Raw genomic sequence first — 25,886 nt, 5'->3', positions numbered from 1 at the left:
ATGGACCCATGCAATGCTTTACATTTTTGGCAAAGTTCTGAAAACCTAAAATATCGTCTGTAGCCATGGACGAATTAGGCCACCAGCTTGATCAGAAACAGGTGCAGGTTGGTGTAACATTTCATATTCGCATTAAAAATGAAAACGGAATCGGCTTGTTTTCAGTCTTTGTATTGAGTAAGTGACGCTCACCGACCACGTTTTCCAAGTGGAGTTATTAATATCATCACACACACACACACACACGTGTGAATGTTAAAAATCCTTTTATTATATTATCAAAATTCAAGTGAGATATTATCAAAAATTAAAATGTTAACAGCAAATTGATGACTTTTGATAAACATGCCTTCACGCTCTCTTATTTTTGGATATGATAAAATATGAAGTGAAATTCAGTGCTCATAATGTCGTCTTAATAAGGGATTATCAATTGCTTCTTTAATTTAATAAAAAACTAGTTAAAGTAAACTCTAAATTTATAAAATATTATGCTTAAATAATGGGAAATGTTACCAAATCTTTTTAAAAATAAATATAATTATCTATGAATATTATAACTCTGACGTGATATTAATAAAATAAATTATTACGACAGTATTGTACTGTGACCCTGTGAATGACTAAAACATAGAATAAATTAATTGAGTGTGAATATTTTTAACTTCCATGCAAATTCAACCAAGCATGTTTTGCCTGAGGAACCCTCATTATTATATTATCGTGGTTTGTGGACGTATGCAGTTTTCAGCTAATTACCGCTACCTGGCTAGAAAATTAATGACAAAAAATATTAAAACCAATGATATATATATATATATATATATATATATATATATATATATATATATTTTATATGTTGTTGGTTATTGAAATTTTTATATTTTATTAAAAAATATGTCATTTATTAAGTCATTGATAATTTTTTTACAAAAATTTTAATTAAATTACTTGTATTATCTTATAAATTGTCGTCAACTAATTGATGAAATCGGCAGTGAAAGACTGAAACTGAAATCTACTTTATGGATTCGTTTTCAGACAATAGTTAGAGAAGTTCAGGCAGAAAAATCTAGGATTTGGTCTTGAGAACCGAAGAAATACTTACGCGTCTCTGTCGAACACGTGGCGGAAACCCATTTGTCCATACAGTGGCAATCTAAGAAAGGAAACTTACAAAACAGAACAGGGAAGGCTAAGTTAGGTTTCACGTTCAGCTTGATAAATGCTTAGCTGGCAATCTAAAAATCAACGGTCAGAAATTCACTGACAGCGTATAACACCAACACGTTGCCTTACATGGATTATAATTTTTTACTATTAGTCCACTTCTTTAAGCTTCAATGATTGGGGCTGTGCTTCTGCTGATTCTCTTCTCCTTGTTATAAAAGTACTCTTTCTGTCTTAAAAGGCTTCTACTTCCACACACACACACACACACACACACAAACAATCATACAAAATTACAAACAAAGCGCGTTTGGGAAGAATTGATATTTTTTTTTTTTTTGAGGTTGTGTGAAGAAAGTTTTTAAGAAACAACAAACAAAAAGCAATTTCTTGGTTTTTGTTCTCTGTCTTCATTCAAGATTTGGGTTCTTTTGGGTGTTATTTAGACAAGTGTTCTTGCTATATCTCTGAGTCCTTTAAATAAAAAAGAGAGCTTCTTATAATGGTTTTGATGTGTGAGATCATTTTTGCTGAAGAAGAGAAGCTTGAAGAAGGAGAGTGGGAGACTGAAAGATAATAATCAAAGAGCCAAAAGCACTAGCAGAAGTAGAGACAGGAGGCTGAGAGATACAAGGAATCAATCAAGCTTTGTTTCGATCTGCTTTTGCTGGTAAATTTTATCAAGACTCGCTTCTTTCTGTTTGTCGTTATGGTCGGTTATGGAGTCTTTGATCATTTGGTGTGTGAAGATTTGTGCTTTTGTACTAAAGATTTGATTTAAACTTTATGGGCATGATTGGTTTTATTGATTTGATTCATATGTTTGTAGTATAAATGAAATCAGCTTCCAGAGACAGAAACAAAGATGTTTATGTTCATTGACGATTGATAGTTATGGTATTATTGATTGATTTGCAGGGTTATTTGGCAAATGTCTGCAACAATTGTGAGCGATCCGATGGTGGTATCAGCGCCAGAAACAGCAGCATCGGCAACAACAAAACTCATAGCACAAACTGAAATCGAGTTTGTGAAGTGTGATTGCTGTGGCCTAACTGAAGAATGCACACAAGCATACATTGAAACGATTCGCGAGAGGTATCAAGGCAAATGGGTTTGCGGGCTGTGTGCAGAGGTTATCAAAGACGAGATTGTAAGGACCGAGAGACTTATTAGCACAGAAGAAGCAATGGCAAAGCATATGAACTATTGCAAAACAATTAGGTCCCCAGGGCCTGCCCCGGATGCTGCTGCTATACATTTGATAACTGCTATGAGACAGATTCTCAGGAGAAGCTTGGATTCTCCTAGAGCCTTACGATCAACTCCAAGTAGTCCTACTAATAAGGTAGGAGAAATTTGCGGCCAGGCGCTTACAAGGTCTGGCAGCTGCTTCCCTAGCTTGTCCGGTTGATGAAGGGTTTTGGGACAATGGAATTTGGAATAAAATAGATGTGCAAAAATGGAATTGACGCAAAAATAAAAGAAAGCCAAAAAGGGTTTTAAGGTTTAGAGATGTTGATCAACGTAGTCATGATTAATATGAAAATACAGAACTTTTTTTTTTTCATGTTATTTGGACATATCTTGTTCGTTTCTTGTGAAAATTCTGGTCTTAATTTCTCAAACTCTCAATCAATCTTTTGCCTTTTTTTTTTGTATGAATCACAAAGAAATTTGGCTTGTCCATAAATGGTATCAAAATCTGGCAGATACTCAACAAAGTTGGCAGCTATTCGATTAATCTTGATGAGCCAGCACACCGCACACCCACCAACTTATTATCTTCTGTTTTCCGAATAATTAGTGTGAAAGATGGCTTCAACCGCAAAAAGATTTTGATTCTTTGGTGGGCTGAGTTGCCACTAGTGGCATTCCTTTTCATCATGAGATTCTTCAAACGAAGGGAAAGAGCATGTCATGTCACAGGCACAGAATTGACAATAAACTATTTCGTTGACAAATATGACAAAATTATTTTGAGTGTTCGAGCTGTCTGCCTGTATTTAATACTTTATGCTTAAATGTCATGAATTTTGCCCACTCCTTTCCAATTCTTTCCAGATCTTTGCACTGCACTGACGTAAATCTTCAGCCGTTGTAAAATGCTTTTGGTATTTTTCCACAATCCATTTTTTTTTTTAATTTTACGTTCTAGTTCTTGATAATTTTCTTTTCGGATTACCAGTCAAATTGGTCAAAGTGTTTATAACTTTATATAGGAAATAGAACTTCATGTTTTCAACATTTAGTTTATCAAAAAAGATAAGTTTGTGAATATGTGATCATCTCCTTTTTGTCTCAGAGATAATTTCTTTTTTGTTTTTAATGAAAAACTATAATTTCTTGGGCCACAGAACGATGAAAAGAATTCGAACCTCAAAATTCCAACGAATTATATATATCCTTAACTCACGCATATCCAAATTTGAAATGATCAAAAAATGATGCCATCAATTACAAATGTAAGATTTAATTTTCTTTATTGAAACAATGACAAGATAATGACCTTGAAAAGCACAGATGGTGGCTAAATTCTGACATTATGCTATAAATTACATAATCTTCTGTACTCCAAGAATGGTGATTAAAATTTTTTTTTAAAAAAGTGCAAAGTGATAAGATAGGGCCACAATGAAAGTGTCAAGTATGCTCAATAATTGATCAGAAGTAAGATTTGACAGGTGCCTACAGGAATTTTGTGATATTAAATTTTTTTGTTCATTGGATCTTAAATCTCAATGGAAATGCATACATTGGATTGACAAACATTGACAACTAAGAAAGCAACATCATAATCAAAGGCAGACACAATTACAGCAATGCTTGCTGCGGCTGCTGCTGGTATTGAATTTGGCAGAGAGAGGGTTCTGGAGAATAGAGATACGGGATCATGCATTTGTATGCATGCATGGTTGGTGTGATATGTTTTATACGCAACAGCTGGGCCTGGCCCCTGGGGGTGGCTGATGCTCTTCAGTCAGTGACAGGTCATCTTATTGATATTTGGATTTTCTTGAGTCTTTTAACCCCACTTACCTTCTCTCAATTATGTGCCCCTCATTTATAATTATTTTAAAAATAGCACTACAATTCAATCATTGCCAGTTACCATCACTCTTACTATTCCCGGAGATTGTTTTAAAAAAATTGGAGTTTAGAATGAGAATGAAAAATGTGACCCCTTGTAGTTGACAATAAGTATACAGACCTGATCTACATTCAAAGTATCGAAAATACTTCAAGTAAAAGAATTTTATTTTGACGTGTGCCATTAAAGTACACGTTTAACACAACTCTTTTTACATTTATTAGAACTTATTATATGGTTTGTTCATTATTGACCAGATGCATGAGACATATGATAAATTTTTTGTAGGAAAATAATTTTTTGACATTTAACCTTGTCCAAAATCATCTTCTCGTACAAGAAGGAAAAAATAATAATAATAATAACAGTCGCTGTCCTTGAAAATGGTGGTAAGCTTCCTGAAATAAACAGTTTAGATTCTACACATATCCACCAATAATGAAGCTCGAATTTCTTGCCCACGGTGGTAAGTTGTTTACCTAATCTTCATATCTAATACCTATTTCATATTTGCCTTGCCCAATCATCATATTCAATCATTAATTTATTTGGACTTTCAAGCCCAATGATTCATTCTTCTTTGTCTTTTATTTTGCTGTCATTTTCATTTTTCTTGAGGAGTTAGATATTTAACAGGGTTTGGGGGTGATGAATTGTTGACCGAACTTCTTTCAAAATAAGTTATGCAAACGCTGTATTATTAATAATAAATTACTTCGAGATTACGGCCAAGAGAAGTTGTAAAGAATATAATTGTGAATTTGTTTTCTTATTTACACAACTGATTATAGAAGCAGAAACTTAAAAGAATTAAATGGTTGACCAAACCAGGGGAGGAGAAAAAATGCGTGCTCTCGCCGTCAATTTTCTTCTGACGCATGATATATTGTAATAGATCTACTCAATCCTGGAAATTGAATTAGAATTACAGGGTGTCCTGATACTCCCTTGCACGCAATTAAGTTTCATAAATAAGAGATTATGGTCAAAAGAATTGTGTTTTCCCTTAATGATGATTGTTAATTGTTTTCAAAGTTCTTTGATCTTTGATGTGATTCTTAAAGTAACACACGCAATAAGATAAAAATCAACCTATTGCAATTCCAAGTTATTGAGAAGAGTAAGGTCTTATCTCAAGTCTCAACATAATCAACAAAATATGAACAGATGCTTTTCATATAATACCTCAGAAAGGAGTTTCTGAGTGTAAAACTTTGAATTAGAGCAAAGTTTATGACATGATGCTTTTCATAATGAATTGCAATCATATACTTTCCCTCTGTGCCTTTAATTGTAGGCAACTTTTATTGGCAACAACCCCCAGCTTTAAAGCATAGCAAGTCCCTGGCCAGAGCCCTCTTGTGAATTGTAAAGCATAGCATAAATATTTTGCTGAGGATGAAGGATGGCTGTGGACCCTACAATCAAGAAACATAAGATTGAACCAAATGTAATTTTAGAAGTTCTTTTTTCCTTTTTTCTTTTAATTTTTCAATCAAACCAGAATATGTTAACATACTTGACCAAAATGTGCTCCACTTAGCCGAAATTGATTCCTTGGGCCAGAGGCAATTCATTTCCATAGTTGATTGTGCTGCAGGGATGTTAAGTTGATTGATCAGTAGAAACATTGAAGGTCGAAAGAGAATTAAGAGAGATTTTTAAAATGAAAGAGGCAAAATCCCAAGGAGTGTGTGCGCTTATAAGGTTACCAAGTCGAGCGTCGCATGTATTGCTTCCAAGAATCACTTCCTGCTTCACGGCCTCCCCCTGTAGCCTTTTCACCACCAAAAGCACCACCAATTTCAGCCCCATTTGTAGGTATATTTACATTCACAATACCAGTGTCACTTCCATGTGGCCTGCATTTCATGTAAACAAGGGAGAAGTTTACAAAGCTAAGGAATACTTCAAATGGAGACTGCCCACAAGAAACCAACATGTGTAGCTCTAAAAACTCCAAATATGTCGTAAGGTTTCATCAAGACCATTTGACGACTAAAAGGTATCAAAATGGAGAATGTAGCATAGTGCCACGCATGGAAGTGAAATACTTCTTGAAGACAATTCAAAAATCTAAAATAATAATACAAGATAATGAGGATTTTAATAATACACATACAAGACATGTGACCACAAAAAAACCTCTGAAGTGATAAAACGTACTTACCCTAGCCACTTGAAAATATTTTCAGGACTGCGGGTGAAAATAGAACTACTCAATCCCTGGGGTACTGAATTATTGATCTTAACTGCTTCTTCGAAGGTCTGAACAAAGATTTCATATTTTAAAGTAAGGGACATGTGTAGCACTAAGACATAACAGCAAATAAATAAGTCTCTTTTATTGGAAACTTTCTCTCTGCTTCAGGACTCAGCAGAGAAATTGAACTAGCAAGGAAGAATTTACCTGAAATTTCATAACATAAAGGACAGGAGCAAACAACTCTTCTTTAACAATGTCAGCTGTTGGACTAATCTCAACTATTGTGGGCTGCACAAAGTTCCCCTCAGACTCTATAACAGAACCACCTGTAAGGATCTTCCCTCCCTGCAAAATATTATTCTTAATAATATCAAATTTTGAGTCAAGGATTAGGTAAACCAGAAATTAAATGAAAAAAAGAAATATCTGATGACTGAATCAGCGTCTGAATCAACAACAGCAGATAAAATTCAATAGTGCTACCAATGAGGATATAAACTTAGATTCTGTGGTTTGCTTGTTAATGGCATATACAAAATATTCAGTCTATAAGACATGTATAATCAAGTCCATAATTTTCAAAGTATCTTGAAGAAATGTGGCCCCCAGCAATAAAGTAAATCTAAAACTGTACAGGATAAGTAAAGCTTATAGTACAAATATTGGTCCAATACAGGGGAGAAAAATAGAACATGCCTGAGATTTGATGTTCTCAATTCCTTTCTCGAAATTCTTCCTTGATTCAGGAGTATGCAATGGCCCGAGCAAGGTACCTTTTTCTAATGGATCTCCTATCTTAACTTGTTTGTACACATCAACTAGTTGATCAAGCACTGTCTGGTATATGCTTTCGTGAATAAGCTTCAACAGCAGCAAACAGAGAGTTCAGTCATACGGTTTTCTTATACTATTATCACTAGATGTGGAAAAAGAAACAGAAAATCTTGTTCTCATTATACCAGTCTACGACAAGTTGTGCAGCGCTGACCAGCTGTACCGACAGCAGCAAATAGGACAGAACGAACAGCTAGTTTGATGTCGGCATCATCCATAATAATAATAGCATTGTTTCCACTTAATTCAAGTAAACATTTACCAAATCTCTGATGCACTGTTTGTTGCACCATTAAACCCACCTACAGTTGGCCATATACACAATAGCTTCATTAAATTTCTCGTGAAATTATGAACTTGGAGCTAAAGTAAATTGAACATCATCTGGAAATTCAAATTAAGCGAATAATTGTACATTCAAGAGACTTGGAGAACAAACTGTTGTCAAGTAATATGAAAAAAAATTAACTACAAGAATTTCAATATTTGCGGAACATGTAATAACTAATAACTGCATAACTTACACAAAAAAGAGGGGCTGAAGGTCTACCCCAAGAAATTGCATTTAATCACCCGAATTGTTATATAGACATTGAGAACAAACTTTTATATAGAGAAGCTATAGTATGTTTTGCAATTGCATATTTAAAGAGTTAATCTGTTAAGGATGTAAAAGGATGAAACGTTACGAAAGAAGCTACCCAGTACTGTATATTGCACAAAAAATGGTCAGCATGGAAATAGTTTTTTAAATGGGAAAAAGATGGAAGTACCTTCGTACTCCCAGTAAATGAAACCAGAGAAATACGTGGATCTTTCGCTATTGCTTGACCTATCTCAGCCCCACCACAAAAAGAGGTAAAAATTGCACCAGGTAACTTGTTCCTCTCGAAAACCTCAGACACCAGCTTTGTTATTGCTATGGTGATCAAAGGAGTTGTTGGAGCACCTTTCCTTTATACCCAAACACAGAATTCAAGCACCAAAATTGGAATTCATTGTATGCACAAATAATTAAATCTTATTTAAAAAAAAATATTGCAATGTGGGGTGTAAGTCATATCATAAAATATGCTCTCTTCTAGGTTGACACTGCACTTACCAAACAACACAGTTGCCGCAGACTAGTGCAATGCATGCATTCCATCCTACAGAACCATATTTAGTGTTAATTACGGTAAAAAAAAATATGGTTCATAATACATACCATTCCATAAGCGAGTAAATCTATCACATGATTTAGTATATTAAAGGATCTTTAGATAGATAAAGGTGGAAAGCTCACCAAGAACAGCACACGGGAAGTTAAATGCTGTAATGACACCAACTACCCCAAGAGGATTCCATGTCTGAATAGCAAACGGAAAAATGTTAACTATGGCAATAGATCATAAGCATTAATCTAACTGCGAAAAGTACAGATGTGCAGCAAACCTCTAACATCATATGATTGGGACCTGTTGACAAAGAAAGTAACCGTTATTAGTTCAGAACTAACTTCCATTAATATTCGAAGGGAAATAAGGAATTCTCAATGGTTGATGATTCATTAAACATAAAAAATAAAGAAGGTGAAACAAAATCGGTCCAAAAATTACGAAAACTATATTTGGAGAAAACATGAGTACTAAATGTTTGAGCTTACGTTCTGAAGGTATTACTGATCCATTAAGTTGCCGGCTTAAACCCACAGCAAAATCACACATGTCAATAACTTCCTGCAAATATTAAACAACAGGAATCAGTCGGTATTCTACATCATAAGAAATTGAAGCACTGCAACTAATCAAGATGGTTAATTGCAAAAAAAAAAAAGAGTCCATATGCTCATCAAATGAAAAACCTTATTTGTGTGCGTAATGATATCCAGTTGAGAAAACATACTTGGACTTCCCCAATTCCTTCTGGAAGAATTTTTCCCATCTCAATTGAAAGAAGACGGCCGAGATGATGCAGTTTTTCTCTCAATGCATCACCTATTTGTCTAACAACCTCCCCTCTCTTAGGAGCTGGAAGCTGCCAAAATATATGAACTAATTAGCAACACAAAGAGATGTCATTCTAAGCTGGAGACAAAAAAAATTACATGTTTGCATATAAGAGAACTCTAAGATGCAATAGCTAGAAATATTTATTTGAATTTCATATCATAGCAAATAATAAACTCACTTCCATCCATATCTTAGATGCTTCGCTGCAAGCTTTCATGCCTTCCTCATAATCCTCAAGTGAAGCCTCCACAACAGTAGCAATTTTCTGAATCAACGACATGAAAATATTGTCAGCTTAATGATTAATAAATGCAAACATTGTTACAATTTCTATAAACACCAATCAAGTGCCTGTCATTTTGTCTATTTTGTAGTTGTTCCATACAACTCGGAGTATTATTTGGAGCAGATGCAAGAATTTCAAACCAAGTTCAGATGCATCAACAAATTAATGTGCTTTTCTGCAAGCTTCTGATGCGATAGACAGTATGCATTAAGAAATTTGGGAATATTGTTTGCTACAGTATATTTATCACTTCTTGCTTGGGGCCTGTCTATCTGTTACTCCTAAAATCAATAAATAATTCTCATTACAGTTAGAAATTGATATGCATGTATGGGATAATTTTTTTTTTTTTTAAAAAAGGATCCACTTTTTAAGCAGAATCTCTAACTGCAGAAAGAAAGAATATAAGAAATCATCAAGCAAATCTGTTAAATTAATGGATAAGTCACTTTCCATCAAATTATAGCCATGATCATCACAATGAGATAATCAAACAGTATACAAACAGACAAATTAAAAAAAATATAGATAAAGATTAAAATATAACCTGATTGTTAGCAGGATTGATAGAGGAGACAGTAGGACCATGTGCCTTCCACTTGCCATTCACAAAACATCCAGGAGTTTCTGGACTTAAGCCGATCTCACTCAGAAACTCGTACTCTTGCTTTGCAAATTCCATCTCTGCAAGTCACATCCCATACTGAGTTTTTTTGTTTAAATAAAAAATAAAAAATTAAAATCAAACCCTACCCATTTAAAAAAAAAAAATACTAAACAACTATTTTGGCTGCTCAGAGAAATCAGGAAATTAACAGACTGTAAAAAAATTTTTAAAAAAAAATGATCTTTACGATCAATTACGCTCCTTTCCCGAATTATCTCAGCTAACAAACAGAACCCAGACAAAAAAAAAATTGTTTTTTACATGAAACAAAATCATAAACACATGAACGTACGTACTTGGATTTGAAATGTAAAAGAAACTGTAAGAACTTTGAGGATTGAAAAAAGATTAGTTATGTAAGACAATGTCACATGAAAGTGTGTTGGAATGAATTAGAGGTTTTGGTTACTTGTTGAATAAGAAGATCAAAGAGAGCAAAAAGGCTAATGGCAGAGACGTGTACTTACTTACAGTAAACGGAAGTGCCAAGGATTAAAGGATTTGATTAGGATTACGATGACGACGATGATAGAGTGAGTGACGTCGATTTTGGCTGTTTCCTAATTCCTATTATTTTGTATAGATGGAGACATGATGATCGTGTTTTGTCTGCGTGCTATGCGTCGCCGTATTATTCGCACTGGACATGAGAAAAATTCTTATTTTGATTTTAAATGCCTTTTTTTAATTATTAATTCTTTATCCTAAAATTGCGTTCTAAGTGATACGTCTATCAGTCCATGTGTGTTCCTAAGTTGCTCAATTAACTAATTAAATAATTTGCAATGGGTTTTCTGTATTTGCTAATGCCCTCACATGCCACGTAAAGGGATAAATCATTCAAGTGGCTGAGAAATTCTCAAATAACTGTTGGAACTTATTGTCCACCGATGATGGGAATAATGTCTAAGCCCGAAAATGCTTCAAGTGCTCCTGCCTGTGGTTCCCAAGTCCCAAATCATTTTATCCTGATTTGATAGTAAATAATTCAATTATTAATTAATAGTTAATAAATAAAAAAATAAAAAAATAAAATTTTACCCATATACTATTACTAAAAGACACATAATAAAAAATTTTGAAAAAATTAAGAAAGAAATCGAGCATCCTTTTCCCAAACCGTCACTCCCAAGTCCCACCTGCTGCATGAAAAGATTTTGAGCCTATAACGCAAGCCCAACAATGGCGGATGCCATTCCCATCACGTCCCATGGGCAGAAGATGGGCTTCCTGTTTTGGGCCCAATTGGATTGTTGGCCGATGCTCTTCTTAATGACTCTCTCCATTTGTGTGCATTTTTGCTCCCATTACATCAAACAGGCCCATCACCATACCCTGTGGTTGTACGTGATTTTCAAATTTAGAGAGGTCACACTTGCATTTTCATTCTTCTTAAAATTATATTTAACAATTCATGGAGAGATCTTCATAAATTTTTAATGTCAAATTTCATTTTTACTGTTAAAATATTAATACAAGAAGAACATTATTCTAAAGTAAGTATGGCATTTTTTTAAAATATAAATTAACTATATAAAACCTCTATAAATTGAAACTAGTTAATTTATTTGTCAAAAATAGCACTTTCACTCTTCTATAATAACCAAAATTTATTTTACTTGTACTGAATGGATTATGCTTAAAAATGTTAGACTTTCATTGGAGGCTTTAATAATTAAAAAGAAAAAAGAAAATTCCTTCTCAATGTCAGTAGAAAAATTAGTTAAATATACTAATAAAATAATGACATAAATTGTTAACGATAATAATAGAGTTACAAATAATTTTGTATAAATTAAAGATGTACGAAAAAATTGACAACAAGTGACAACAGTTATTTTTTTTTTTCAATTATATGAGCTCATGATAGAAATGAATAATTAATTGTGAACAAGGGCAACAGATTGGGTATTTAGAAAATTAGTTAAAAAATAAAAGTTAAGAAGCAAAAACTCGGTCCTATCAAAAAATAAAATAAAATAAAGAAGCAAAAACTCAGTCCCTGTTAACAATCAAAGCGAAGCACACGCGTCCAACAAACCCAAACAAAAGATACGAACACAAGAAGTAACCAAGAAATTGCTTCTTCATTAAGCAGAGCAGACAATCGGAACCATCAAAACCCTCAAAATCCATTATAATTCCGATATATTTTCAATTCTTGAAGACCCCAATTCTGAATCTGCAAAAAGAAGAAAGGAAAAAGTAAAACCCTTCAATCCTGGCAAATTTCTCCGGTAAGTCATCCAATTATTGGGCTCTTTCGTGTTCTGTTATCAGTAGTGTCTAGGGTTTTGTTTTTTGTTCAAGAAATGAAACCCTAGGCTCGTTCAATTTCTGGGTTTGAATTATTATTTTGGGGAGAATTATTGGTAAATATATTAGAGATGAGTCTTTCTAATAGCTTGTACAGTTCAAGAAACCCCAAATTTCGTGGGTTTTTTAGTGGATTTTGCAGCGTCATACTGTTTTTCTTATTTTATAACCAAGTTGATGTTACAAGAAACCCAATTGTAGGGCAATCTTCATTGTTTGGTGATCATAGTTTGAATAAAGATCCTATTTTGGATAATGGGTCAAGTCAGTTTACTGTAATTCATCGAAAGATGATTGAACTTGATGGCAATTCTTCGAGTTTAGCTAATAATTTGACTGAGGGCAATCCTGGTATGTGTAGTGGATTGCTTCATCACTTGGGCTATGCTAACCAATGTGAGTACTTGAAAGCTAACCCAGAATGTTCATCAGGCGGGTTCTTTGATTACATTAGGTTTTTCTATTGTGCTTGTGGAGGATTTAGTCTGTTGGGTTATGCAGTATTGGCTATTTGGTTGGCTGCATTGTTTTATCTATTGGGCAACACTGCTGCGGATTACTTTTGTTGTTCATTGGAGAAGCTCTCGAGTCTATTGAGACTGCCTCCAACTGTTGCTGGTGTCACGCTTCTTCCACTAGGAAATGGAGCACCAGATGTGTTTGCTAGTATAGCAGCTTTTATGGGGACTAACACCGGTGAAGTTGGACTTAATAGTGTGTTGGGTGGAGCGGTGTTTGTAACTTGTGTTGTTGTTGGGACTGTTTCGTTGTATGTTGCAGAGAAAAGAGTTCAGGTTGATAGGAAATGCTTTATTAGGGATGTTTGTTTCTTCCTCTTCACGCTTTTGTGCTTGTTGATAATTTTGGTGATTGGGAAGGTGAATGTTGGGGTGGCTATTGCATTTGTGTCAATCTATGTGGTTTATGCATTTTCTGTGGCTGCCAATGAGATCTTGAGGAAACATGCAAGGAGGCTGAAATTGGATGTTGTTACGCCCATGCTTCCTGTCCGAGGAAGTGTATTTTCTCAAGGAAGCGATGAGGATGTTTCCGTTTATAGTCCCCTGCTTGACTTTGACCCTGAGGATAGTCCACCAAAACTCCCTCCATCCTTGCCTCAATGGATGTGGGCTTCACACGTAGCAATATATTCAAATCATCCTTCAAAAGGGAGCGAATCAGATGAAAAGCCTCCATGGGGTTGGACTGATGAGACTACTCAAAATAATGATGCATCCTTTTCGAGATCTAAATTAATTTCACTGTTGGAGTTGCCATTAACAGTGCCTAGACGGTTAACAATTCCTTCAGTTGAGGATGACATGTGGTCAAAGAGATATGCTGTAGCCAGTGCTTTATTGGCACCCATTCTCTTGGCATTTCTGTGGAGCAGCCAAGATGATGTAAGCTATACAAGCAGCTTGGTTGCATATTTTGTTGGCATTGTTCTGGGTTGCGCACTCGGTTTTCTTTCTTATCGCTTCACTGTGGTTGATCATCCACCTCAGAAGTTCTTAATTCTCTGGGTTTTAGGTGGATTTTTTATGAGTATTGTATGGTTTTACATGATTGCTAATGAGCTTGTCGCATTGTTGGTGGCTTTCGGTATGATCTTTGGGATTAATCCCTCCATCCTTGGGTTAACCGTATTAGCGTGGGGTAACTCAATGGGTGATCTGGTGTCAAATACTGCACTGGCAATGAATGGTGGGGACAGTGTGCAGATTGCCATGTCTGGATGCTATGCAGGTCCCATGTTTAACACATTAGTTGGTTTGGGCTTGTCAATGCTGCTCGGTGCCTGGTCAAGAAGACCAGCTTCATATTTAATTCCAACAGACCACAGCTTGTTCTACACCATAGGATTTCTAATGACAGGACTCATCTGGGCCCTTGTTGTTTTACCTCGTAACGACATGCGTCCTAGCAAATTGTTAGGGGTAGGCCTTATTTCCCTTTATCTAATATTTCTTTCCCTGAGGTTAAGCACTGCTGTGGGATTGTTATCATTAAGTGGTTAAGTTGAAGTTCTCCATGGTCTATTAGATGGACATTCGGAGAACCATAAGCTGTATAGAAAGAGTTCCGGTTTACACAATTCCAATCAGCTTGCACTGCTCTCAGAAAAAGAGTTGTATTTGTTTGTATTTGTATTAGCAGAGGAAGAAATCACTTTATTTTAAACGTAATGTACTCGTACATAGAAATCTTTTTTACAACAGTATACAGCATCTCTGCTTGTCTATTTTTTCACATTTAGAGATATATTGAATTGAACTGCTTATTCTGTAAATTTATCTACACTTATTTGTCAAAGTAATTCAAGTGTGTATTATTGCATTGCATTGCACTCATCTGCAAAATTCAGTCTCATTTTGTGTTCATATTTATTACCAGCGCACGTTTGCTCTGGAGTCAGAAGTGGATGGATATAAAACAAACTAAATAATAAAGCAAGCACATTCATCGCTCGAACTGTCATTGTCGTTTGTAAATATTTCCAGGGAAATGACGCGCAATCCAACGTTTCCTTTATGTATGAGAAGCGTACCGGCAATCGTCAAATTGATTTCTTAAAAGTATTAAACCGACCAACAATTGATTGCGTTTACTTCATAGAACGTAAATGAGTTATGAACGTAAATAAGTTATGAATGAGAATGAGCTGGAATGAAAATGAAGAATGAGAATAAGATTTTAAAATTTACTTGACAAAAATAAATGGGAATGTGAATGTGCTGGAATGTTATTGATGTGTTTATTTGACAAAATAAATAAAAATGAGGAATGAGAATGAGAATTAATTTATCAAAATATCCATAATATTAAATAGTATAATTTTTATTAACTAGATATATGCATAAATATTTTTATAAAAATGATATTAATTAAAAAATAAAATTAATAATAATAATAAATGTTAATAATGATAATATTAATAAAAATAATAAAAATAATAATTAATAATAATTAAAATAATAAAGTTTATAAAATAATAATAATAATAATGACATTTAAAATAATAAAATTAATTGTGATTTGAACTAGAGTAATTCAAAAAATATGAAAAAATTATAAGAGTACAAAAATCAGTTCATGAATGAGAATCCTCATTCCTAACCTTTTATACAATGAGATTTTCATTTCTTATTCTCAAATTGTGTGGGATACACATATTTAATTTTTATTCTTAAATTATATTTTATCAAATAAACATAAGTTTCATTCTCATTTTTTCATTCGGATCGGATTCTCTTGAAGATACCATGAGTGCTAACTGCTAACCGTAAATTGGACAAAGACAAACAGTATCAAACGTGACAGGCACGTGTGTTTTCTGCACCGTCTGAGTGTTGTGTTGGTACATAATACATTGGTACTTTTCGGCTTCGCTGGGTTCTGCCAACTTCATAAACCAACAACGTTTCAGTTCTCACTAACACCCAAACAAACTCAGCCTTCATTTCAACATTTCAACAACCATTGTTCTGTTCTCTCACTTTTTAATTAATTAAAGCACGTACTTCTTCTCGACGTACAAAACAAAAAGTTCCCTTCTTTTTCTTCTTGTTATTGTTCTTATTCAATGGAACTCGACAGAAGTGGCCATTGCATGATCTCTCCTTTGTAGTAGAAATAAAACGAGATCGTGTTGTGCGCGCGTTTTATAGCTAGTTTAAGGAAGGTGATGGATAATGCATGTAGGTCTTCATTGGTGGAGTCACCAATGGGCCCCAGGTCACCGCCTGCTGCTGCTCTTGATTTGTATGGTAAGCGAAGGCAGATGGTCAAAGTTCAGGTTTTGGAAAGAGAGATCGGTTTGCTTCAGGTTTGCTGTTTCTCAATTCTGAGCCTGTTAAGTTGTTTAACCCTTTTCACTACAGTTAGAATTGTAGAACTTGAAGCTACATTGATATATGTGCAAAAGCAAAGTTTGTTTCCTTTTCCATATTTGTTTCTTCACTTCTTCTGTATAAACAACGATCTGATGAACTTTCATCGCCCATCTGGGAAAGAGTCTAATACTGGATTCTAATATAATTAACTAATTGATTTTAAGAATGGAAACTGCAAGAATGTTCAATTAATGGACTAGAACATTATATGCATGGATTGCACGAGGACTGATGTGCTTGATTCTGGATTTCTTTGAATCTAATTGTAAAATGTGGTAATTTACCTTGCATGTTTCCTAGGCTAAATGGCTCCAAACTAATTCCTCATTTTGCCATTGGATAGAGGAAACAGGGCATAAAATGAATGTTAAATGATGTTCCTAGCCTTTGAATAACTTGACACATTCAGTTAGTGTTTGTTGTTCATGTCCTCTATCGTGCATACTTCCTGTTGGTGAATGCTTACTTATAATTTAAATTATTAAAAATTGGTTACACATGCCATACACCACGCATCATCCTCTTGTGGGTGAAATTAGTTTATGTTGGAGGAGTCTAGAAGTGGGGAAGAGGCTGTTCTATTCCTCAGCTATTGTTGAATTACACATTAGCTTCATTTTTTCTGATGTTGTATTCACCATGCTACGATGAACACACACTGTTATGATAGAAGATAAATACAAATGCATATACTTACAAAAAGATTTGTTCAAGCAGGAAGAGTTGAAATCTGTTGAAGATGTTCAGCCAGCTTCTATATGCTGCAAAGAGTACGTGTGGCTGCTTTGCTGCATTGTGTAACTTATAGTTGATTTGATCAAATTATAGTAAAATTCCCTTTGATCCATCTTTAGGCAGTTTTGCTGAAATGTTCTTTTATGATTCCTTTTGAGCCTTAACTTTTTCATTTATAGGGTTGATGACTTTGTCGGGGCCAAACCAGATCCTCTTGTTGCTATGTATGACTATTGAACTTATGCCTGTTAGTTTTTGTATATTTGCTCCTTTGTAATGAAAATTTTTCTTTGCTAATACTGCGTATTGTTTTCTTCTGAGCAGAAAACAGGAGAGTCATAAACCCAACCCCTTCTGGAAGAGTCTCTGGTACTTCATTTGGCCCCTCCTTTTGGTTAATGTATTGATTCCTGCTGGATCTTTCCTTGTTTAATTTTTAATTTCCCTTGTTTTAAGATCAAAATGTTTGGTTTGATGAGCATTTTTGTTTCATTTGTTGAACATTTATGAACTTCAACGTTACTCTGGTAGTACCAAATAGAGAAATTCTATTAATACAAAATCAGTGTAGAGGTTCAACTGCTATACTAGTTGCTTACGAACAACACTATAATCCACTCTTTTTGTGGCTCTACCTGCATTGCTTACTTGCTAGAATAATTGTAATCATTGACGATAAAATTCTAGTCAGTACTGAGTTTAATTTTGAAGTTGCAATTCGCAGAAGCCATTGTCATCAATCCTTGAGTCAGAAAGAAGACCTTCTCACTTAAGACTTTGGTGCCTTATTTTCATCTGCCATACTATGACCCAAGCTGCACTTTAACAATAAATTTTCTTCTCACTGTGAATAAGTTGCATATTCCCTATAAGAATTTGTAATCATTGAAGATAAAATTCTGTTTGCACAACTATTTGGATGTGATATATTTCAAACTCTTCCATTTGGTACTAGTCATTTACAAGTTCGCAAAAGCAATGCTGCTGAGTTTTCTGTCATTCAAAAATTGCATGTTAGAATGAAATCAATGAGTTATAAATGAATTGATAATATGGATTAATTCTTACCAGGGGAAAGTTTTGCTCCAGTCTTATGTGGATTTGTTGCTCCACCCGCTGCCTGCATCATCTAAAAATTTTAAACTGCTGTAAATGCTATGTCTCATGTCACCCCCACTGTCACATCTGTATTTGCTCTGAGAAGGTCACTTGTCAAGAATGGTGCAAATGCATGGGACTTTCATGCCTGCACAATGCATGCTGCTGTTTCAAGTCTGGGCACAATTGTGCAAAGGTGAATCTTTGTTCTAATTTAGCAAAATGCTGCAGTAATACTTGTTGTCTGTAAGTATCTAAGAACTCGTATTCCATCCCTGCCTTCCTCAAGCTTTTATATAAATAGTTATAGTCAGCAGAAGATTCTCTAATAGATTATGTAAACAGATTCTCCTCTGTGACAGAATTTCAATAAAGTGCCTCTACCAAGATGATGAAAACTTTCTCATTGACTTAGCTTGATTATATTATGTTGTTAACTTGTTCCTCCGATAACATGCACTGTGATTAAAGTTCAATCATATTGAACCATGGTGTGTCTTAGAGCAGCATGAGGTAGGGCTTCCATCAATTGGATTCCTGCACATGCTAGTCGCTAGCTAGAATAATTTGTGTGTCATCTCAAAATAGCAGACTGTGCATGTTAATTTTATTTGGATGAAATATCCTGGCACGGTGGCACTAAAAAGTGTTACCATTTGTTGTACAGTATGAAGGAAACATGAGGGAAAGAAAAAGGGTTAGCGAATCGGATTGAAAAGGAAGTGAATCCATCATTCGGTTAAAAGATTTTATGTTCTTGTTGATCCATTTATTCGATTCTCACGGAACTTCTTATGTTGGGAAAATGTTAAACATGTTGAGCTCTCTCGTTTATTTGATGGGAAAGAATAAAATATAATATGGTTGAATAATATGCTTATCTTTGTGATTATATGCCCAAGTAGGAATATTATATAGAAATCTTCACATCATTTAGAAGGAAAAGAGCATTTCCTTGTGATTATTATAACCTTTGCCCTGAATTTCTTTCAAAAGTCTGCATCACGTGAGATGAATTTCTTTCATTCTTAATTAAAAGTGAATTTATGACCAAGAGTGGAGTTTTCTCTTACTATTTATAAGCTTAGTTTTGATGATCCCTGAGGATTCTGAACTGGTAACCTCTCTTACATGGATGATGGATCAGGGATCTGATCATTGATCTCAACAAAGGAGTGGGGCCTGCAAAGTGCTGCAGTCTTTGTTACTTAGAAAAGGCCCTTCGGGTCCCATAATAACGTATATAATTTGAATTTTGGAATGGTAGTTACAGCTCATTTGGTACGAAAAAGTTGAAAATTACTTATGTTGGTTACCGTAGGCTTCTCCCGATCTTTTCGCTATAAAGATTGTAAATTTGTACGTTAATGAATCACATCACGACATCACTATTCTCGTCCTTTCATGGATGATGGGCCGGCCACATGATCCCCTCCTCCAACTTTAAGCACCAAAAAGTCAGCAAGTGTCCATCTACTACCACCCACTGATATGATTTATCTTTGTTTCTTTTTGCCCCTTCCGAGCATACTTACTTAATCTTACTCATATCAGTTTAAGTATTAGCGATAGCAATTAGCAAAGGATAAATATCTCATGTTTATTCAAATGGGACCTACACCTGTGTGGCACCTAGCTCAAGGTCCTATTCATTTTCCAATAAGTCCATATTTTGCGGTTCATTTTTGTTGTAATAAAAGGAAAAGAAACGAAAATCATAGCTCAGCAATCAACATTAACTTTGATCATGAATCTTACGAGAATCCCAAGTGTATACATTTTGTCGTTTTCATTCCCCATTTTTTACAGGAGAGCAAGAAACATGTGCATCTGAGGTTCTGCCAACAATCACTATTAATTAAGTAAATTACCAATCATAAAAAAATAAATAAATAAATTACAAGTATATTTGGTTAACTAATTAGGCTAGAAAATATTTTTTTATAAGAAAATAATTTAGTTTGTGTTTCAAAGATTTTACCTAAATATTTCTTATAGATACAAAGACTTAGGCGATTTAAAGTGATAAAAAGTATCTAATTTTCAATTCTATATGATGGGTATCATTTTTTTCTCAACTATGTATTAGATTTGAATAGGGCAAAATTTATTAATTTCTGTAAAATTTCATTTATTAATTGAAATAGTTATTTTAAATCAGAAAAATTTTAGTTACAGAAGAAGAAGATGAGGGTAGAAGAGATCAGTGTCAAAAAAGTATTTTATTAAATTATATTTACAAAAATAAAAATGTTAATTAAAGAAAGTGTACGGTGTAAATTCAAGTAACCCGACCCTTCCGAATTGATTAGATAGATCATTTGTATTGTATAATATTATATTAACCTATTTAATGATGCATTGATTGATCACCACCAATCAAATATTGTTCCTCTCTTGTGCTGACGTGGATGGACATGGTTGCCTTTTATCTTCCTTTACCCGTCAAGTGTCTCTCCAATTTCACAGGAGCCAAGCGGACAAGCCTCTCTCGCCATGGCAATTTCCTCTGTAATCTGTCCCTTCCTCTTCTTCTTCCTCTTTCTCACCCCAACAATCCTCTCCTCTGCACCATCAGACGGCCCACAAACGTTCATCATCTACGTGTCGAGATCCCACAAGCCAGCACTCTTCTCCTCCCACGACGACTGGTACAGCTCCATCATCCAGTCCCTGCCCCCATCACCTGATCACCCCCACTCATCCAAGCTCCTCTACACGTACAGCAAAGCCATCAACGGCTTCTCTGCTCACCTGACGCCACTCCAGGCCGAGATCCTACGCCAGCACCCCGGAATCCTCTCCGTAATCCCCGACCGGCCTCGCCACCTCCACACGACCCGCACCCCGCACTTCCTAGGTCTCTCCGACAGCTTCGGCATCTGGCCCAACTCCAAATACGCCGATGACGTCATCATCGGCGTTCTTGACACAGGCATATGGCCCGAACGCCACAGCTTCTCAGACTCTACCTTGTCCGACGTTCCCCGAAGATTCAAAGGCATTTGCGAGACATCAAAAGACTTCCCAGCTTCAGCCTGTAACAAAAAGATCATTGGCGCCAGAGCTTTTTACAGAGGCTACGAGTCTTATATGGAACGCCCCATTGACGAAACTGAAGAATCGAAATCTCCACGAGATACTGAAGGCCACGGCACGCATACGGCCTCGACTGCGGCTGGTTCTTTAGTTTCTAACGCGAGCCTTTTTGATTATGCGAGGGGGGAAGCTCGTGGCATGGCTGTAAAAGCTCGGATAGCTGTGTACAAGATTTGTTGGAGTCCTGGTTGCTTTGACTCTGACATTCTTGCAGCTATGGACCAAGCTATTGCTGATGGGGTTGATGTCATTTCTTTATCCGTTGGTGCCTCCGGTTATGCTCCTCAATACGATCAAGATTCTATTGCTATTGGATCATTCGGGGCGGCTCAGCATGGTGTTGTTGTGTCTTGTTCTGCTGGTAATTCTGGTCCTGGTCCTTTTACTGCTACAAATATTGCGCCCTGGATTTTGACTGTTGGTGCTTCAACGATTGACCGAGAGTTTCCTGCTGATGCGATTCTCGGAGACGGGAGGAGTTTCGGTGGTGTCTCGTTGTATGCTGGTGAGTCTTTGCCTGATTTTAAGCTTCGTTTGGTTTATGGTGGCGATTGTGGGGATAGATTTTGTTATATGGGGAGGTTAGAGCCATCGAAAGTGCAGGGCAAAATCGTTGTGTGTGATAGAGGAGGTAATGCTAGAGTTGAAAAAGGTGCTGCTGTGAAATTAGCTGGTGGGTTAGGCATGATATTGGCGAATACTGATGAGAGTGGTGAGGAATTGATTGCGGATTCACATCTTATACCAGCAACAATGGTGGGTGCTATTGCTGGGGATAAGATTAGAGAATATATCAAATTGAGTCAGTATCCTACAGCTACTATAGTGTTTCGTGGCACGGTGATTAGTCCTTCGCCGCCTGCTCCCAAAGTTGCTGCCTTTTCCAGCCGGGGACCCAATTCTTTGACGGCGGAGATTCTCAAACCGGATGTTATTGCTCCTGGCGTTAACATCTTGGCTGCTTGGACTGGTTCCACCGGACCAACGGATTTAGAAATTGATTGTAGAAGAGTTGATTTCAATATAATCTCTGGCACATCAATGTCCTGCCCACATGTTAGTGGCTTGGCTGCTCTGCTTCGAAAAGCATATCCAGATTGGTCGCCTGCTGTAATCAAATCTGCTCTGATGACTACAGCTTACAATTTGGACAATTCAGGGGAAAACATTAAGGATCTTGCTAGTGGTGAAGAATCAACACCGTTCATTCACGGAGCAGGACATGTTGATCCTAATAGAGCACTTAACCCGGGATTGGTTTATGACATTGATGTTAGCGAATATGTTGCCTTTCTCTGCTCAATTGGGTATGATGTTAAGAGGATTTCAGTTTTTGTTCGAGAGCCTGCTAGCTCAGATATATGTACTAGAGCATTGGCTACTCCAGGAAATCTTAACTACCCATCATTCTCTGTTGTGTTTAATTCAAACAATGACGTCGTGAAGTACAAGAGAGTGGTGAAGAATGTTGGGAGCTCGGTTGATGCAGTATATGAGGTTAAAGTGAATGCTCCACCCAATGTTGCCGTCAATGTGTGGCCTAGTAAGCTAGCGTTTAGTGCTGAAAAAAAGGCATTGGCATATGAGATTACATTCTCAAGTGTTGGATTGGATGGACTTGGTGTTAGCCCACAGCAATCCGGGTCAATTGAATGGAGCGATGGGGTTCATCTTGTGAGGAGTCCCATTGCTGTTAGGTGGATTCAAGGATCAGTGAGTTCCATGTAATCTGCAGCTGGGAATGCTGCGATGCTCACTCCAATGCAGGATTGAGAGCAGTAGTTTTTTGTTGATTCATCTACTCATTAGTGTTAAAACGTGCAACTTCTCAGATTCTTGTACAGAGTAGAAAATCTGTATGTTGGCTTTTCATTTCCCCAACATTTTTAAGTTTGGTACTTCAGGATAATTTATTTCAAAGCAATAAAATTAGCGTACTACTGAGACTTCACTATGCTCTTGAACGCCAGTTATGGCTGATGTTGAACTGTGTAAGTGATAAACATGGCAAAAGATCATCATAATGCGCCTTGTAGTTTTCACTTTTCGGGACAAAATTTATAACTTGGTTGCTTTGCTTTTCACATTTGCCAAAAAAACAATATATTTCATATACAATCGACAAGACCTCGCAACAACGACGACGCTTTGGCCGAGTGGTTAAGGCGTGTGCCTGCTAAGTACATGGGGTTTCCCCGCGAGAGTTCGAATCTCTCAGGCGTCGTTCTCTTTTTCAGAGATGACCACTTAATCTTTTGGCAATTCATGTATACGAGCCAACTTTGTTTTAATAATTTTCCATCAAAGTCCACCGGGGAAAAGAAAAACATGAATGAGATTACAACCTACAAGACATGTTAATTTGAGAACATCAGTGTTTCATGAACTCTTCTTATTCATAAGATTGGTTGCTGTAATCTGAGAATCAAACAAACAATAACATAATCCATTAATCAACTAGCAAACATTTACAAACTGGGTGGATTAATGCTCGGGTAGAGGGGCAAATTGCTAAAAATTAGAAAAAGTATGTAGTAAATTTGTCAAAAGACTAATGAGAAATTGATCCAACTGCTGCTGCTCCACTTGTTGCTTCTTGCAGAGCTCTAGTGCCCATACTTTTGGTATTCCCACACACTGTTATCTGCAACAAAGAAGAAATTGCCCAGTTAAGTGATTGATGAATTAATTTGAGTGAAATAATAAAGATGTGTGGGGAGTGGTTGGTTTAAAACACACATCAATGAAGGTACTTGTTATAAGTGTTCGTAAAACAAACCTAAAGGGCACGCTTGGCGAGTCTTGAGCCATCGGCTGATGCAGTGGAAGTGAAAGGCGTGATTGCACAAACCTGACCAAAAACAAATACTCTGCTAAGCCCAAAGCACTTTCATTATACAGAGTAGATAAATAAAAGAAGAGCACGATGATCAGAGATAAGAAAGACCGTAGTAACTGAAATTTAAAAAGGAAAAAAAAGTAAAAAATTAAGCATAGGGTTTTTGTTCATAAGTATTATACCCCAAGCAGCCGTGCAGTCCTGGCTGGTAACGCTGGCTTGATTCGCTTGACACTCTATGCCTACAACAACATTAACAAGTAAGAATATTTACCACGAGTCAAAAATTAATTAATCCCAATAAATAGACATATATTCAATTAATTCATGCTATAAATAAATAATCAGGTTACTTACAAAGTTCCATGATGTGGTTCCTGCAAATAGCACAAGTGTCCACAACGATATCTGCTCGTCAAATCAACAGCATCAAGGTTAATAAGGGTCTTGTGAAGATAACATTCACGCACGGAAACTAACTTAAAGAACGAGAAACTTACCCCACTGCCAGAAAGCAACCGGATTCCACTTCTTGATTTCGAACGGTTTGTGTTTCTTGTTTGAATTTGAAGGGCACGGACATGCATCGTTATGGCTCGACATTACGGCTGATGCTTAATTGACGAAAATCGAAATAAAAAAACCCAACACTCTGTTGTGTTGTGTTGTGTTATTTAAAGAGTTTGTGTGTGTTTGCTCTTTTCTTAATTGTTTAGGATTCGGGATATATATAAGTAATTAGTTAATTAATTAATTAATTAATTAATTAATACCAGGTTTTTAACTTTTTAAGAATATATATGTATTAATGTATGTATATAGGAAATCATAATGCATTCTTAATATGGTTTTTCTTAACCAGGAGGATTTGGGATTTTTTATCAATTAATTTTATTTTTCTTTTGTTAAACTGTGAATTCCATAGCGTTTTATTTTATTTATTTATTTTTGTCTTAATTTTGACTAGGTCAGAACTTCGTTGAAGAATGGATTTAAATATAAATTTCTAAGTGAACATGTTTATTTATTTTTTCTAAATATTTGAATATAGGTGGCAAGTTGGTTGTTTTTATAAATTAAAAATATTTGAAACATAATTATTTGACATTTATTTTCTTATAAGTTAAAATAAATAAGTATATTTAGTAGGGAAATTATTAGGATATGGTATTTACTTCCATTCAAACTTTTCTCATTAAGACAAAAGTGATAAAAATTTATTTTTTTCTGTTTAGGTGTAGATGTATAAAAGTTAAACATAAATTACAAACAAATAAAATTTTAAATTTTAGACAATTAACAAATAAGTTCATATTAAGAAAGGAATATAAGCATAAAATCTAATTAATTAGATTTATTTTTCTTTTTCATTTGTTCGGTGGGGCGAATCAAAGTCCTGTCTTCTGTTATTACAGTCATCACATGTCCTTATAATGACAACATTTTGTATTGTTGTGACAACATTTTCTAGATCTTTTTTTTTTCTCAACTTTCTCCAGAATCCTTTTGATACGCAAATTTTTAAGAAAGTAGTTTAGGATATAGGTATTAATAAGTACTAAATACGAAAGATGGGAGACTGTCATTGTGAGATTTGAACTTTGCCCTCAACTTTAATGGTCAGTTCAGTATTGTTGTAATTTTTAAAATAATTATTA

General features: G+C 35.5%; 6 protein-coding genes and 1 non-coding gene across 10 annotated transcripts; 5 read left to right on the top strand and 2 right to left on the bottom strand.

Moving 5' to 3' along the window:
• The first annotated feature begins 1,682 nt into the window (after positions 1-1,682).
• On the top strand, positions 1,683-2,827 carry LOC18036437. Its single transcript, XM_006426627.2, has 2 exons — positions 1,683-1,840; positions 2,089-2,827. The coding sequence occupies exon 2, from the start codon at positions 2,102-2,104 to the stop codon at positions 2,582-2,584; it is 483 nt and encodes a 160-aa protein (XP_006426690.1). The 5' UTR covers positions 1,683-1,840; positions 2,089-2,101; the 3' UTR covers positions 2,585-2,827.
• Positions 2,828-5,337: 2,510 nt separating this feature from the next.
• LOC18036436 (aldehyde dehydrogenase family 7 member B4) lies at positions 5,338-10,818 on the bottom strand. Of its 4 annotated transcripts, none has more exons than XM_024180371.1 (16): positions 10,713-10,818; positions 10,126-10,262; positions 9,471-9,557; positions 9,186-9,317; positions 8,947-9,019; positions 8,736-8,758; positions 8,587-8,650; positions 8,404-8,449; positions 8,075-8,255; positions 7,427-7,603; positions 7,164-7,328; positions 6,672-6,812; positions 6,432-6,529; positions 5,974-6,123; positions 5,781-5,855; positions 5,338-5,679 (listed from the first exon to the last, which is right to left on the bottom strand). In XM_024180371.1, exons 2-15 carry the CDS (start codon positions 10,258-10,260, stop codon positions 5,801-5,803), a joined length of 1,527 nt encoding a protein of 508 aa, XP_024036139.1. In that variant the 5' UTR covers positions 10,261-10,262; positions 10,713-10,818; the 3' UTR covers positions 5,338-5,679; positions 5,781-5,800. The 4 variants fall into 4 exon arrangements, with proteins under 4 accessions (XP_024036139.1, XP_024036140.1, XP_006426686.1 ...); XM_024180372.1 differs by lacking the exon at positions 10,713-10,818 and adding an exon at positions 10,655-10,706; XM_006426623.2 differs by lacking the exon at positions 10,713-10,818 and adding an exon at positions 10,542-10,700.
• Positions 10,819-12,204: 1,386 nt separating this feature from the next.
• LOC18036152 (cation/calcium exchanger 4) lies at positions 12,205-14,782 on the top strand. Its single transcript, XM_006426622.2, has one exon. It carries the CDS (start codon positions 12,633-12,635, stop codon positions 14,580-14,582), a length of 1,950 nt encoding a protein of 649 aa, XP_006426685.1. The 5' UTR covers positions 12,205-12,632; the 3' UTR covers positions 14,583-14,782.
• A 1,328-nt stretch (positions 14,783-16,110) lies between these two features.
• LOC112096831 (guanine nucleotide-binding protein subunit gamma 3-like) lies at positions 16,111-18,669 on the top strand. Its single transcript, XM_024180867.1, has 5 exons — positions 16,111-16,390; positions 17,175-17,227; positions 17,372-17,416; positions 17,517-17,561; positions 18,264-18,669. Exons 1-5 carry the CDS (start codon positions 16,250-16,252, stop codon positions 18,538-18,540), a joined length of 561 nt encoding a protein of 186 aa, XP_024036635.1. The 5' UTR covers positions 16,111-16,249; the 3' UTR covers positions 18,541-18,669.
• A 2,015-nt stretch (positions 18,670-20,684) lies between these two features.
• LOC18036433 (subtilisin-like protease SBT1.4) lies at positions 20,685-23,340 on the top strand. Its single transcript, XM_006426621.2, has one exon. It carries the CDS (start codon positions 20,787-20,789, stop codon positions 23,115-23,117), a length of 2,331 nt encoding a protein of 776 aa, XP_006426684.1. The 5' UTR covers positions 20,685-20,786; the 3' UTR covers positions 23,118-23,340.
• A 191-nt stretch (positions 23,341-23,531) lies between these two features.
• TRNAS-GCU lies at positions 23,532-23,613 on the top strand. The gene has a single exon. It is a non-coding gene; the product is annotated as a tRNA-Ser (tRNA).
• A 188-nt stretch (positions 23,614-23,801) lies between these two features.
• Positions 23,802-24,910, bottom strand: LOC18036432 (RING-box protein 1). Its single transcript, XM_006426620.2, has 5 exons — positions 24,729-24,910; positions 24,586-24,636; positions 24,411-24,470; positions 24,169-24,240; positions 23,802-24,033 (listed from the first exon to the last, which is right to left on the bottom strand). The coding sequence occupies exons 1-5, from the start codon at positions 24,829-24,831 to the stop codon at positions 23,996-23,998; spliced, it is 324 nt and encodes a 107-aa protein (XP_006426683.1). The 5' UTR covers positions 24,832-24,910; the 3' UTR covers positions 23,802-23,995.
• Between the last annotated feature and the right edge of the window lie 976 nt (positions 24,911-25,886).

The sequence above is a fragment of the Citrus clementina genome, unplaced genomic scaffold, assembly GCF_000493195.1.
Source record: "Citrus clementina cultivar Clemenules unplaced genomic scaffold, Citrus_clementina_v1.0 scaffold_7, whole genome shotgun sequence".
Taxonomy (NCBI): domain Eukaryota; kingdom Viridiplantae; phylum Streptophyta; class Magnoliopsida; order Sapindales; family Rutaceae; genus Citrus; species Citrus x clementina.
Note: the sequence above shows the minus strand (reverse complement) of the source record. Positions and strands in the feature narration are given on the sequence as shown.